The 15,792-nt window shown below is 41.3% G+C and overlaps 1 protein-coding gene across 1 annotated transcript in view; it reads left to right on the forward strand.

Moving 5' to 3' along the window:
- Positions 1 to 1,187: 1,187 nt before the first annotated feature.
- TBC1D22B (TBC1 domain family member 22B) overlaps positions 1,188 to 15,792 on the forward strand; it is a 64,044-nt gene continuing 49,439 nt past the window's right edge. The window contains exons 1-2 of the mRNA XM_007197937.2: positions 1,188 to 1,390; positions 13,790 to 13,846. Of these exons, the coding sequence (XP_007197999.1) occupies positions 1,335 to 1,390; positions 13,790 to 13,846 (113 nt within the window). The 5' untranslated portion in view covers positions 1,188 to 1,334. The remainder of the gene's footprint in view (positions 1,391 to 13,789; positions 13,847 to 15,792) is intronic.

Here is a 15,792-nt window from a genome sequence, read left to right on the forward strand (position 1 = left end):
AATCAGGGGACAAAAGAAGCTTGAGAATGGAGGTATTTCTGTGTAGAAAGGGGCCATCAGAGGGCATATAAAAGAAGGTCTTTTAGACCTTCCAACATGTGGAAGGACTGTGCTAGCAGTAACCAGAAGTGGGGGTGGGGAACGATCAGCCTATCTCATCAGTCCTTCGTTGGGACAAAAACTACTCTGGACTAGGGTGTGCTCCCTGCCCTCCCCCACCCCCTCCCCGCCCCGGCCCCACCTCAGTCACTGTGGTATACAACCACAGAGACTCAAAAAGAGCAAAAAACACCGACAAGACATTCAAAGGATTCAAAATGCTAATATTAAATCTCATTCTGAGTCAAAACTAGGTTGAAAATAAATTCAAGGGCGAAGGATTTATAATTGATTCATAAGGGACATTAAGGATGTTTGAGGGTACATCCTTAATCTTTGTGATTCATGCCTTGGAGATGCGCTATGTCCTCTCAAGAAATGTTACTTTGTAGTCTGAACTGGATAGATAAAATAAGAATATTTCCTAAACAGTTTGTCAGCATCTGGGTTCTCATAGTCAGAAAGTGACAGTTATTGGTTGAAACAGAGATTTGATCATTTGAATTTCACCTACAGCACAAGTCCTTTAATAGTGATCAATTACCTGAGGAGAGCGAGGCTGTTGTGAACCAACCGTTACTCACGTGTCGAACAGTTAACAACTCTGGGCCATCGGGTCAGTATTGATCTTCCTCTACAGATTAAAATATATCAGGGTCCGAACGGAACGGGGGAGGGGAGAAGGTAATAACTAGAATGTCGTTGAGTTGGGAGATGTTTAAAATGGGCTGCAACCAACACATGGGCCCTTATTTTTAGGTCAAAGATTTATGTATATAAATATATATGCTCTTTCTTTCCAAAAAGTATTAGACTCAGGAACCTCATTACCCCCAAAGAAAACAGCACCCTCTCCTCCTTCCCATAGGTTCCTTTCTTTACCTGCTTCTTCTCCTGCCTGGGTTAAGGAACTTTCAGCCCCGCCTCCCGGCTCGTCCAAGCTCCGCCTGCCCGGTTCACCTGTGTGCCCAGCCCCTGACGGTACCGTTCGGCTTCAGCGGCCTGCAGGATTCCAGCTCCCGATTGGTCTGTCTGACCACAGCCTGCGCAGCCCACCAATGGCAGCGGCGCTGGGTGGGAGGGTGCCCACATCCAAGATGGCGCCCCCGGGAGCTGGGAGAGGGTGACCGGCAGCGGGGAAGCGGCCTGGGCTGGCCCTGCGATTGCGGGGTCCTGGGGGCATCTCGCTGGGTACCCCCCTGGCCAGCCTACAAGGCCTTCCCCGGGCCGGAGCGATGGCCGCCGATAACAGCAAGCAGTTTTGGAAGAGGAGCGCCAAGCTACCAGGGAGGTGAGCCTAGGACGCTGAGAAGAGGGAATTGGACCAAACCTTTCCAGATCCTAAGCCCTAAATCCCGCGGGCCTGGGGCGTCAGCGACCCAAGAAGACTGGTTTGGGGAACCTGGGCGGGGGGAGCTGGGGCTGCCTGGTGGCGGGAGGACAGCTGTCAGGCAAAGGAGCGGGTACCGAGCTTTGGAGGTGGCTGGGTGTGGGAGCAGACCCGGGACTGGGGGCGTAGGGCTCTGGAGGGGCTGCCCTCGGCCGGGAGGTGGCCGGAGTTCGGGCATAGGGGACAGTGGAATTGGGTGAATAATCAATGTCGGTCCTGGGTTTGGAAGGCCATCCCCAGAGCTGCTTTTCACTTTAAACAGAACTCCTTCGTGGGGGGCGGGGGGTCTCCACCGCGCACAGGTGGTTGTTTGCACGAGGATGGCCCCTGCCGTTGCTCCCCCAGCTCTGCACGTACGAATTTTTCTCCTGGACTCCCAAAAAAGTTCTGGTGGGAGCTTGGGACCGTCTGCGGGGGGACAAGAAAAGTGAGGAAAATTCTTAAGCTCGACCTTACTTTATCTTGAGTTGGCCCTTTCCTGTTAGGAATTATTACAGGGTGACCTAGAATTGAGATTATTTCTTTAGCGTTTTCTAAGGATTTGTTCAACCCCAAGTGACCTCTTCTCCTCTGTCTGGTAATGTACTTCTTGCATTAAATTGTTTAGTAGGAGAACAGACTTTCTAAGTTACTCTCCACTCCCACCATCACCCCCTTTTTGGTATATGTTGAGTCTCTTAGCAACTGTACATTCGTCAGTCTGCTGTTGGTTTATAGTTTAAATTTGTTTGGGGGTGGTCCTAAGGAGTAAAAGGAGGAGTGTATATTTCAGTCTTAAATTTAAGATTTCTGACAGCCACAGTCTACTTGATAATGAAATTCATGTTTGATTGTGCCCCACGTGCTACCCTTCCTTATTGATTGATTCAGGGATAATCCTTTAAACCTCTGGCTTTTTTTTTTTTTTAATAGCAAGAGAGAAATGAGGGTCAGTGGTTGCTATACAGCAGTCTTATTTTATTTAGGATTCTGTTAAACATCTGGGGATCAGCTTTAAGTAATACAAGGGAATGCAGAAATAGCTTCAGGTTAAAGTGCTGTGGAATCACAGTGTTAATATTAATGCTAAGGACTTATATGTTTTTAGATAGGCACCACTTCCTGCCAACGATTCTTTTTCCTTCCTGGTCTAGGGAGCTCTCCAGTCTTGCTAACTGCTGTTCTCTGGGGATTTCCACGGTGAGATCATTAAATTTTGACATCTGAAGGTTATAATCAGAATCTATGGGAAAACTGTTAAATCAGGAAGCAGTGTTTGAGATGTGGGACATGGCAAAGTATTTTGTGCCTACTGACTGCTGGTCGTTATTAACAATTTTTGTTTTCATATTTCCTCTTTTGGATTGTAGAAACAGTCATCTTTTTTGCAAAGCACTACTTTTGTGAGATAGGAAGAGGAGTCTTTTCAGTTTCTTCAAGTTTCTGGCTTCCTTTTTCATTTTGAAGAGGAATATACAGGGATAGAAGAGAGAACATTTGAGTGTTGAAAGACTTGGATTATTATGGGACTGTTACCTGTGTGATCAAGGGCAAATAATTTACTTAATCTCTTTAGGCCTCAGTTTCCTTATCTGTAAAATGAGGATAAAAATACTTTCTTAAAGGTTCCTGTGAGGACTGAATTAAACACCGTATTTGTGAAGAACCTAGGACCGTATTTAGCGCATTATAGTTGCTCGATAAATACTAGTTATTAGTATTACTGTTATTATTAGAGAAAGTAAACATTTAAAAGAATGTTTCTCTGATCCTTACTCCAGTACTAGGTATTTATTTTCATTGTTTATCTTAAGGCATTAAAATGTTGCCAAAATTCATAATAGTACGTTGCTTGTTGAAGAGAAACATTGTTCAGCTGTGCTTTTAGCAGGGAAGCCCCAGGAGCCCCTGGTTATGGGAGAAAACTAAAGTTCTTTTAGATAGAAAGTGCTTTGATTTAAGGAAAATATTAGGATATTTTCTCAAGAACAGAACTTTTGCATTTGTACTCTTTCAGTCATACTGAAGAAAAACTTCCTCTGGTTGGGGAAATGACACAGATAACTGTGTCTAGGTCCATGGCAACCTAGAAGTGAAACTAGTTTACTCTTTGCAAATTGAAAAGGTAAAAATTCAAAGCAATGGCAGATTACTTTCAGTTTCTTTGATCATGATCCAGCAACCTTAATTACAACAAATAGGAATTTTATGTAGTAAAATAGCCTCAAGTTCAAAATGAATTAAACATCCTTTTGTAAAATAATAGCTTTATTGAGATAATTCACGTATCATAAAAATTCACCCTTTTAAAGTGTATAATTCAGTGGTATTTCGTATATTCATCTAGAGTATAAACGGTTTTGTGCAGCCATCACCACTAATTTCAGAACATTTTCATCACCCCAAAAAGAAACCTCATAGCCATTAGTAGTCACTCCCCATCCCTTCCTCCCTCTGGCCCCTGGCAACCACTAATCCTTCTGTTTCTATGGATTTACCTTTTCTGAACATTTCATGTAAATGGAATAATGTGATACGAGGCCTTTTGTGCCTGGTTTCTTTTATTAAGTGTAATGTTTTCAAGGCTCACTCATGTTGTGGCATGTATCAGTATTTCATTCCTTTTATGGCTAAATAATATTCCTTGTATGGAAGTACCTCATTTGTTTATCCATTCATTAGTTGATGGACATTAGGGTTGTTTCCACTTTTTGGCTATTATGAATAATGCTATGAAATTCATGTGCAGGTTTTTGTGTGAAAGTATGTTTTCTATTGTTTTGAGTATATGTAGGAGTGGAATTGCTGGGTCATATGGTAATTTGATGGAATTAAACATCTTTTTAAAGTTCTTTCAGTTATTCATAAGAGCCCCATGTACTTAATACATCAAATGGTCCTTGTGTGGATGCCTAGGAAGACAGGACGTAGTATATACCATGTGGTTAAGAATACAGACTCTGGAAACTTGAAACTAGTAGATAAATAAGTTCTGGAGAGTTAATGGACAGCATAGTGATTATAGTCAACAACACTGTATTATAAACTTCAAAGTTGCTAAGAGACGAGATCTTAATTGTTCTAACCACAAAGAAGAAATGATAATTATGTGACATGATAGAGGTGTTAGCCAGTGTGACAGTGGTATCATATTGTAGTACAGTCAGCCCTCAGTGTCTGGGGGGGATTGGTTCCAGGACCCCCTCAGATACCAAAATCTGCAGATGCTCAAGTCCTTTATATGAAATGGCAGTATGGTTGGCCCTCACTATCCATGGGTTCCACATCCATCCGCAGATTCAACCAATTGTGGATCAAACTTCGGAGGGCGACTGTAAGTGTACAGAACCAACAGAATGTACCTCTTAAACTTACACAATGTTGTATGTCAATTATATCTCCAAAAAAGGAGAAAAAACAAAAAAGAATGCAAGCTCTGGAACCTGACTGCCTGGTTTCAAATCCCAGCTCTGCCACTTTCTAACTGTGTGACCTTGGGCAGTTACTTAACCTCTTTGTGCCTTAGTTTCCTCATCTGTAAAATGGGGACAGACTATCTACCTTATAAGGCTGTTATGAGGATTAAATGAGATAATGCATAGAAAGTACATAGAAGGTACTCACTAATATTAGCCATTATGAAAATGATAGTTGTGATTACAGTAGCTCCTATTTTTATTTGTTTCTCCTATTGCTCTAGTTTCTGAAACTGGAATTGAAAAACTTTGATCAGTGGTGTGTCTGGAGCCCCCAGTGAGTCCTGGGTGGGAAAAAATACCACCTATTGTTAATTAGGCAGAGGGTTTACGGAGGCACAAAGAAGCCTAATGCAGGGTCTCTGTGGGGTTCCTTAGCGATGAAGAGTATGATTTTGAGCAATGGTTCTCAAAACTTCAATGAGTCACCTGGCAGGCTCGTTAAAACATAGATTGCCAGGCCTCACTTCCAGAGTTTCTTTTTTTAAAAATTAATTAATTAATTAAGTTTTGGCTGCATTGTGTGTTCGTTCATTGTGGTGTGCGGGCTTCTCATTGCAGTGGCTTCTCTTGTTGCGGAGCACAGGCTCTAGGCGCGCGGGCTTCAGTAGCTGTGGCTCACGGGTTTAGTTGCTCCGTGGCATGTGGGATCTTCCCAGACCAGTCCTCGAACCTATGTCTCCTGCATTGGCAGACAGATTCTTAATGACTGCGCCACCAGGGAAGCCCACTTCCAGAGTTTCTAATTCAGTAGGTCTGAGGTGGAACCTGAGAAGTTGAGCTTCCAAGAAGTTCCCAAAGGATACCGCTACTGCTAATCTGGGAGCTGCACGTTGAGAACCACTGAGAAAAATAGCCCTGAATTAGATTGAAAGAAACCTGATTCCTAGTGCTGGATGCTTTTGCTGTATGGATACTGAACAATATTTTTTTTTTTTTGGCCACACCACGAGGCATGTGGGATCTTAGTTCCCCGATCAGGGATCGAACCCGTGCCCCCTGCAGTAGAAGTGCGGAGTCTTAACCACTGGACTGCCGGGGAAGTCCCTGGATACTGAACAATTAATGCGTCTCTGTTTTGCTGTCTAATAGCATCTCTCACGTAACACATCCAAGCAGAACTCTTGATTTCCACATCTGCCCACTCCTGCAAAGCTATTCTGTCCATCTCACTTAATGGCCCATTGACCAAGTTCCTCAGACCAAAAATCCTAATGTCTTTCATCCTTCTCTTTATCTTCCTGCCACATCCAATTCATTAGCAAGTCCTGTGTTGGCTTATCAAAATATATCCTGAATATGAGCTGTTCTCACCACTTCTCCCCCTACTACCAGGATGAGACTGAGTCCTCTCTTGCCTGGACCACTGCTATACCTTCCTAACTGGTCTCCCTGCTGTGAGTAGAGTCGGTGCCCCTAATCCCCGTTGTTCAAGTCAGCTGCAGTTAGGAGGCTACTGCAGTTAGTAGAGGGAGAGGTTAAGAGGGCTTGGACTAGGGCAATGGCAATAAAGGACAAGTTTGGGAATATCTACAGGACTTGGTAAATCATTGGATTTGGGGAGTAAGGGAGAAGGAGGTGCCAAAGAGATGTCACCTTCAGGTTTCTGGCTTGGGTGGTCAGGTAAGATTGTGGTGTCCTATCCTCAGAAAAAGCCACATTTTCGGACAACGTACTAACTACTCCATGCTCAGTTTTCTCACCTATGAAATGAGAAGTCTGGATTAAGTGAGCTCTGAGGCTCTTACCAGTTCTGACGTTGAATGTTAAACTTGCCAACTCCAACTCGTGTCACTGGATATTTCTCTTTTGCTCTGTCACTCACAAAAGCATGATTGATAGGTAAGAGTAGATTTGGGCGGGGGGGTGGGGGTGGTGGTGCGCCGAAAGTGGGTTTTTCTATCTTGTGCTTTTGAAAGCAGTGAATCACTGGCCCCACTGAACATCTGAGTCTCACGAAATTGTAGAATGTTAGAATTCCACCCTAAGAGCACTGCCAGTGAGGAAACTGAGGCCAGAGAGGGAAAGTGACTTGCTCCAAAGGACACTGTAAATTTCTTGACTCCTGGTCCGCACTCTGCTGCTGCTTCCCCCTTCCCTCCATCTCTGCTAAGATTTAGACACCGTCTGTCCAAGCACCTCATCCAGTCCAAGGGTGTGGATGCTGCCATTGAAAAGATGCGGATGAGACTTGGAGTAGGAGAGACAAATGTTAGCCAAAGCCTGGCTCATTTCCCACGTTCTTATTTCCAATCCTTCTGGGAAGGGCTTCTCCCTCTTTTAAAGCAAAAGTGTTTATTGTGAAAGTCAAGGAGCTCTTTTAACATTCAGTGAAGTTGAGAAAAGTGTCTAATCACTTGAATTACTTAGGAGCCCATGGATTTTTAACTGAAACCGTCTCTGTCATTTGGTCATTTTTCATAACACAAATAAATCTGATAGTAGACTCGGTGTAATGGTCCCAGCCTATCTGGGCAGGTACATTACAACCTATTCTTAGCTTGGAAATGCTCTATTGATAAAGTCAGTGACTAGGAGATACTGAATTATCCCTGAAACAGCCAGTTCTGGAAGACTTCCATCAAGTGAGTGTGTGACCCTGCATTGATTGCCAGCATGTTTGGCTTTAAATCGGATAGCTCTGTTCCCATGTTTGCTTTAGCTCCTCTGTCAGTGCTGAACAAACACCTGTTGATTTTTTCCTGCCAAGCTTTTTGCACCGTTCCGACTACGTGAACCAGCTATGCCAGTATATCCTTTGGCGTTGGTTTACTGAAGAGAACAATGGAGGTTGACCGAGATTTTTTGCTTCATTTTGTCTTCGCTGTAGCACAGCCCGTGACATTCTTTTCTCTGTGTGTGCAGTGTGATTTCTCTGAGATGCAGTGTGATTGCCTCTTGTTTTTAGGTCTAGCTAGGCAGGAGTCAGCTTAAACAGAGGCCTGGGTTTTGTATAGTTCCAGCCTTGACTCACTAAGGATTGTTAAGTGCCTGCTGGTGTGTGTCATGCTCTGCCAGGTGGTGAGGGGACTACAGAAAAAGACATGGCGCCACCACTGCTCAGTAGAAGCTGAAAATCTCCTTGGCAGCACAGTTTCCCCTGGCGGGGATGCTGCGTATTACTGCCTTTCCAGTTTTTCCACTTAGCATATGTTACTCTTGTAATCAGAAAAACTTAAAAGCACAGCTGGGTAAAACACATTGTTGAGGGAGAAAAGCAAGATGTAGACCGACATGTACATGCAGTCTTTTATGTGAAGGTTTAAAACATACAAAAGATATTATGGATATTATGTTTATGGATACATGAATATATGGAAAAGTATAAAAGCAGATGGGAAGGATTTTGGACCCACTTCAGGATAGTGGTTATTTCTTGGGGAGGCAGGGGAATGGGGCTGGGGGCTGCAACCGGGACTTCAGAAGTCTCTCTAACGCTTTATTTTCTTAAAAAAAGCAATGTGACAAGTGTTAATATTTGTTCAGTCAGAGTGATGGGTTCATGGATGTTATATCTTTCTCTGTACTTTCCTTTGTGTTTGAAAATGTGAATTAAATGCCTTTTACATTTGTGGTAGAGCAAATGTTTTTTTAAATCTGTGTTGGAGAAATCAGCCAGCCAGCCATGAAATTAAGTAGTATTTAAAGTAGCATTTATGATTTAGCCCATGAAATTAAGTAGTATTTAAAGTAGCATTTATGATTTAGTGTCAAAGTAAGTCACAAATACAGTATGATGTCATTTATATAAAGTCTTTAAAACATGCAAAGCAACACTATATATTGTTTAGGGATACATACATAGAAAATGTAAAAACAAAAATGAGGGTGAAAAATGCCAGATTCAATAAAATGGTTTCCTAGGAAGGGAGGAAGGGTTGTGCTGGGGTTTCAACTCCGTAATGTCTTATTTCTTTTCTCTTTTTTTTGGCTGCACCACGCGGCATGTGGAATCTTAGTTCCCTGACCAGGGATCAAACCCATGTCCCCTGCATTGGAAGCGCAGAGTCTTAACCACTGAACCGCCAGGGAAGTCCGATAATGTCTTATTTCTTATATAGGTGTTAAGCACCTACCTGGGTGTACCCTATATTATGATCTAAATCTAGTTTATTTTAAAAAATGTCTGCATTTTAGGGAATCAGAGAAGGCATGGGTTAGTGGACGCTCAGAGAAGGTCTCATGGGGCAGGGGGTGTAGAATTTGAAGGAATTTTTTAGGATGGATAAGATTTTGAAAATGGAGTAGGCAGAAGAGCCCAGTTTAGCATTTAAGGTGTTTTTGGAAGGTGTAGTGGAGACCAGCCTGCTCTAGAGTTGAGTTTGGGTTTGGGAGGAGTGGATGGTACAGGTTGATAGGTGAATTATACATGCCAGGAAATTGAGCACCTTAATCACCAGGCTCTTTCCGTCTGTCTTCATTTAGTCTCTGTGATCATCTGGGCTTCTCTTCCTTTTCTAACTTCTTGCTTCTCCTTTTTGAGATTCAATAAACTGATAAATTATACAAAGTGTTCCTGGTACAGATAACATCATGGTTTAGTTCAAGAATATGTTAAGTTCAATTTATGCTCTGATACCTTTGCTGATGAAGTGCATCATTTATCTTGGCCTTTCTGGCTGTGCCAGCTGACATCTTTAAAAAATAGCCTACCATGATTTTAAGATCCCTTTCCTGGATGGTAATTGATGGCCTTTGGCCCTTAAACCTGCACAATTGGGATTGGTTTTTTTCTGCATGGATTACTGGCAGGTGGTAATACTCGTTTATGGAGAGAACCTAAGGATTCTCTCATATTTTTCTACTCAGCCACCCAACCCAACTTGCCCATTGAGATCTTCCTGAAAAGTTTATTCTCTGATCTTTATATTTTACTAACATAGAAGCTTATGGACTTGGAGAGTTCAAGTGTACTCAGAGTATTTGCAAACATTAAAGTAGAAATCAGTGGCCCTTTGGGTTTTCTAGTTTGTTTGTGCTTTTTGTTTTGTCTAAGCTTTCTCTCTCTAAGCCAGACTTTCCTGTATTCTTTAATCCCTCGTATTTTCTCTCTTCTTTTCCTCTGCCTAGGAAACTCTATAAATACATTCAAGTAATACTGTTTGTATTTCTGTGGTCCTACATGTGATGGTTAATTTACAAATTACTTAACCTTCCAGAGAAGTTTAAGGAGTAGGGATTCTTACAACTAAAAAGGTCAGGGATGTAGTCATAACTAAAGATTGTACACAAGAATATTCCCTTTGGGGAACCTCTTGCACTGTTGGTAGGAATGTAAATTGATACAACCACTGTGGAGAACAGTATGGAGGTTCCTTAAAAACTAAAAATAGAACTACCATACAACCCAGCAATCCCACTACTGGGCATATACCCTGAGAAAACCATAATTCAAGAAGAGTCATGTACCACAATGTTCATTGCAGCTCTATTTACAATAGCCAGGACATGGAAGCAACCTAAGTGTCCATCGACAGATGAATGGATAAAAAAGATGTTGCACATATATACAATGGGATATTACTAAGCCATAAAAGGAAACGAAATTGAGTTATTTGTAGTGAGGTGGATGGACCTAGAGTCTGTCGTACAGAGTGAAGTTAGTCAGAAAGAGAAAAACAAATACCGCATGCTAACACAATAAAGACGCAGGCATAGGGAATGGACTTGAGGACATGGGGAGGGGGAAGGGTAAGCTGGGAGGAAGTGAGAGAGTGGCATGGATTTATATATACTACCAAATGTAAATTAGATAGTGGGAAGCAGCCGCATAGCACAGGGAGATCAGCTCGGTGCTGTGTGACCACCTAGAGGGGTGGGATAGGGAGGGTGGGAGGGAGACGCAAGAGGGAGGAGATATGGGGATATATGTATATGTATAGCTGACTCACTTTCTTTGTTATACAGTAGAAACTAACACACCATTGTAAAGCAATTATACTCCAATAAAGATGTTTTAAAAAAAAAGATTATTCCCTTTGGAATCTTAGTAGAAATAAATGTGAATTGGCTACATTTTTATTTAAAAGCAGCTTTAGGATCACATCTGTTATGTCAAAGTAGGTACTTGGTAAACTTGTTCTATTTTCTATATGTTAGGTAAGGAATAAATTGCAAAAATTGGAAGGAGGAAGAAAACCAACATTTCTTAAGCGCTGAGTGTGTGCCAGGCAGTGTTCACATCACTACTTGCTAGTGTTACTACCTGCAGGAATTGTGCTGAAGGGCTTTTTACACATTGTCCCGTTTAAACCTCCCAACCCTCTTAAGATTGCTTAATTTATTTCTTAAAAAGGTGATAATGTACACAGTGCTAATTCAGAAAGGTACAAAAAGGTTTGCACTGAAAACTGAGTCTCCGTCACAGGGCCCTCCAGTCATCAGTTCCACTTCCAAACCACTGCTACTGGTGTCTTGTGTGTTCTTTCAGAGATACTCTATAAATACATAGACATAATCATATATAATTATGTGGATATATTTTATTTTAAAGATTTTTACAAAAATGGAGGTATTATTATGCATATAATTCTGCATCTTTTTTTAAAAAATAAATTTATTTATTTATTTATTTATTTTTGGCTGCGTTGACTCTTCGTTGCTGCATGCGGGCTTTCTCTAGCTGTGGAGAGCGAGGGCTGCTCTTCCTTGTGGTGCACGGGCTTCTCATTGCAGTGGCTTCTCTTGTTGTGGAGCACAGGCTCTAGGCGTGCAGGCTTCAGTAGTTGTGGCACGCAGGCTCAGTAGTTGTGGCTTGCGGGCTCTAGAGTGCAAGCTCAATAGTTGTGGCACATGGGCTCAGTTGCTCCACAGCATGTGGGATCTTCCCCGACCAGGGATTGAACCCACGTCCCCTGCATTGGCAGATGGATTCTCAACCACTGTGCCACCAGGGAAGAGCCCTCTGCATCTTTTTTCAGTGAATGTTTCATGTCAGTGGATATAGAACCGCCTAATTCTTTTTAACAGATGTACTGTAATTTATTTAACCAGCCCCATTGATGGTAATCCTTCTTCTTTTAATAGGAAAGTTCAGCCCATTTATATTTATTGGAAAGACTGTTATATTTGGTTTTAGTTCTATTTTTAATATTTTCTTTTAAAAAAAACTTTCACTATCAGGATAGTACTTGCTTTGGGAGGTGGGTGTGCATGTGTATATTCTGATGATTTGAAAGGTTTATCTTTTTATTCTAGTGATTGCATATAACTTTTTACCATATTTCTTCAGACAGTATCTATTGACTCCCTGCCATGAGTAATGATGAAATTAGTAGTTATATTTCCTGCCTCCTCCTCACTTGCTTTTAGTTGATTGTATTATTTTTCTTAGTTTTATTTTATATCTTGAAACATACTTATACCTATATTACTTGAGCTATCAGCTTTAAATATCTTTCGAGCCTTGTCAGTAAAAGATGAGGGAATCAGTCTACTTATTTCAATCTACTTTTTCCTCCATCCCACTTTAACATTTGCCAATTACATTTTTTTACATTCTCTTCTGCAACCATAAAGCCTCCAATTTAAGACTCAGGCTTAAGGTAAAATCAATTAAATGCTCTCCATCAGTCCTTTTGCCATAGTTTCTCCATTTATTTCATTATTAATAGAAGATTTTCCTCTAGTAGTTTCTTCAGGAAGGAGTCAGGGAGACCATATTCCCTGAGTTCTTACGTGTTGAAACATGTTTTTCTGTCACCTTTGTACTTAAACAACAGTTTGGCTTGATAAACAATTATTTTCAGGTCCCTCTTTTTTTCTTTTTTTTTTAAACTGTGAACTACTACAGAAAAGTACATGAAACAATTGTTTGGTATAATAACTTGATAAATAATCTCAAAGTGAACACCCCAGAATCCCCCTGTGTCTGTTCTCTCTCACACCTCCTTCCTTCCCTCCAGTGATAACCACGTCCTTTTATGTTAATCACTCCTTGCTTTCTTTATAGTGTTACTACTATGGATGCATCCCTAAACAATAGAAATCATTTTTGTCAGTTTCTGAAGTGTATATATATAGAGAATTATACAGTATCTACTCTTTTATTCTTTGCTTTTTTGCTCAAGATGACATTTGTAAGATCCATTCACATTACTTTCAGCCTTACTCCGTTTATTTACGTTGCTGTAAAGTATTCTATTATGTGAACACATGACAGTTTATTTCTCTGTTGATAGACACTTGGGTTATTTCTAGTTTGGGGCTAAAAGGATCCATAATGCTATGGACACTTTTATATGTATCTCTTGATAGACATATCTATATATTTCTCTAAAGATATATATTTGGGAGTGAAAATACTGGGTCTTAGGGTATGCATATTTTGTTCTTCCTAGATACAGCCAAACTTTTTTGAAGTGGTCGTATCTCTTTATACCCCTACAAGCCGTGTGTGAGAGTCCCGTGGGTCACTCTACTCTTGATTTGTGGTGTTGCTTCACTGTCTTGTAGTCCAAGTGGTCCTTTGGGGTAGGTGATATTCCAATTTTATAGATGAGAGAGCATATTCAAAGTGGTCAGGTAATCTAGTGCAAGTTTGTAGAGGTAGTAGATGCCACAACTGGCATTTGAACTCTGTTCTCTCCAACTCTAAAGCCTTTCCATGCTGCCTTCTTTACAGATAGAACTTCCTGACAGTCAGTTACGTAGGGCACTGAAACCTCACCGGGGAAGATGAACATTTTTTTGTAAAGAGTAGGGTGCTATCCTTTGGCTTGGGTATAGTTGTTCTTGGAGGCAACCTGCTTCTCAAAGTCCCTTCCAATGTTGTGATGCAGGTGGTACTCACCCAACATATTTACTTTCCTGACAACTTGCTTCTTCCTTTGTTCCTTGCTTTTAGCATCCAGCCCGTGTATGGAGCACAGCACCCTCCTTTGGATCCTCGGCTCACCAAAAAGTAAGTCAAGATATTTTTCCTTTCATGCATGTACTTCTCCTAAAACCCCGAAACCCTCCCCTACTTTGTTGAAATGACAGTTTCCACTTGGACCTTTTCTAGCGTCTCCTCTGCTCTGTTTTTGATCAGAAGATGAGCAATCTTCTTACCTCTAAGCAGTCCATTACTAAGTGGAAAATTAACTTACATCAGAGATTTTTTTTCTTATATTGGAAGCTGGTATATGTAGGGGTTTGGTGTTGGATTCTCTGTTCTGTGAGAAGGTCTTTATTGATTAAGTATTGTCCTGAAATTGAATGATTGATGACCTTCTTCTGGTTTCTGAGGCCCATTGCTTCTGAGGCCCATTGCTTCTGCCCTCTTCTTTATTCTCTGAGAATTGAGGCAAATAGAACATAACTGTGGGGCTGGCAGTTTTCAGGTCCTCTTTCTCTTTGACACACTCAAGGAAACCCAGCCAGACAATGGAGTTAAAAGCTCCCTGGAGGCTATTTCTTTTATTTCTTTTTTCTTTCTTTTTTTTTAATCCCACCCCACCCCCTGTCCTGAAGTCTATTTCTTCTAGTAAAATTCTCTAAATTATTTTCTAACACAACAGAGACCCTAGTTAAATCCAAGATGTGTGGGTGTATTTGTACCCCCAGTTATCGCTTTATCACATCTTTCTCTCATAGGCCATCATTCAGCCACAATAAATTTAAATGAGGAGATGGGTCGTCTTCTCGCATGTTCTAAGAACTTTTGCCTCTATCTTTGAGCAGGCTTAATCTTAGAGACTTATTTCTAGGAAAGTTGTCGCTTGTAGTGAAAGCTGAATGATTTGAGAGGTACAGGAGACCTAGGTTCTCATCCTTCAGGGGCCTGTGTGATAATATCTACCCTTTCTTTCTTCATAGTCAATGGGGAAGTAAAGATAATGTACATTAAAATATTTTGAATACCTAGAAAAATACCTTATCAAATATGCATTATCAATATTTTAATATTCTTTTAATAACTTAATGTGTGGTGAACTTTCTATAATTCTACCAACTCATTCTTTTTGCAGTTTGGCCAATGTGTAGAAGGTACAGTCTTCTGAATTACTATAGAGGCATGACTGCTGTTCATTTCTGTAAAATGCACAATTTTTATATCAGGAACCGCTAGAGTGTAAGCTCTCTGTTCACCACTGTACCCTTAGCACCTAGACCAGCAGGTGGCACATAGTAAGCACTGAGTAAATATTTATGGAATGAAGGAATGAAATCCTGGCATTTACTTAGACAATGGGTTTTTCTTTAACGTTTCTTAGTATGTACCTTGTATTAGATCTTCTTAAGGGGAAACATGTTTTCTGTCATATTTTTGTGATATTTTTATTAAGTATAATGAATTCTATTTCCTCGTTTTACCAACCGTGGACTCTCTGGTCTGTTGGCCAGTGTAACAGGCACGGTTAATTACCTTCCCAACAGTCTTCCCTTCACCTGCTTCTTCCTTGCTCAGGAACCACAGTTCTATTCAGTTCCTGAGCAGGTGACAGTGTACTTAGAGTAGGTATCTGGGTTAGTTTAAGCCTTATATAATAATTCCTTGGTAATACCAGTGACTGGTCTATGATGGGCTCATCTCATTGGTTCTGGCCAATGAGATGTAAAGGAAAGTCTCCTGAAGGAGGGTTCTTGGAAGGATTTTCTTTTTTTGACCAGAGAGAGATCGTTTTGTGAAGAAAGCTGCATTTTGCCTCCACTCACATTTCCTGCTTTTCAATGTGTTAGTGTGAAAATGAGATGCGAGGGACTTCCCTGGTGGCGCAGTGATTAAGAATCCGCCTGCCAGTGCAGGGGACACAGGTTCAAGCCCTGGTCTGGGAAGATCCCACATGCCGCGGAGCAACTAAGCCCATGCGCCACAACTACTGAGCCTGCACTCTAGAGCCCATGAGCCACACTACTGAGCCTGCA

Source organism: Balaenoptera acutorostrata, chromosome 10, assembly GCF_949987535.1.
Source record: "Balaenoptera acutorostrata chromosome 10, mBalAcu1.1, whole genome shotgun sequence".
Classification (NCBI taxonomy): Eukaryota; Metazoa; Chordata; class Mammalia; order Artiodactyla; family Balaenopteridae; genus Balaenoptera; species Balaenoptera acutorostrata.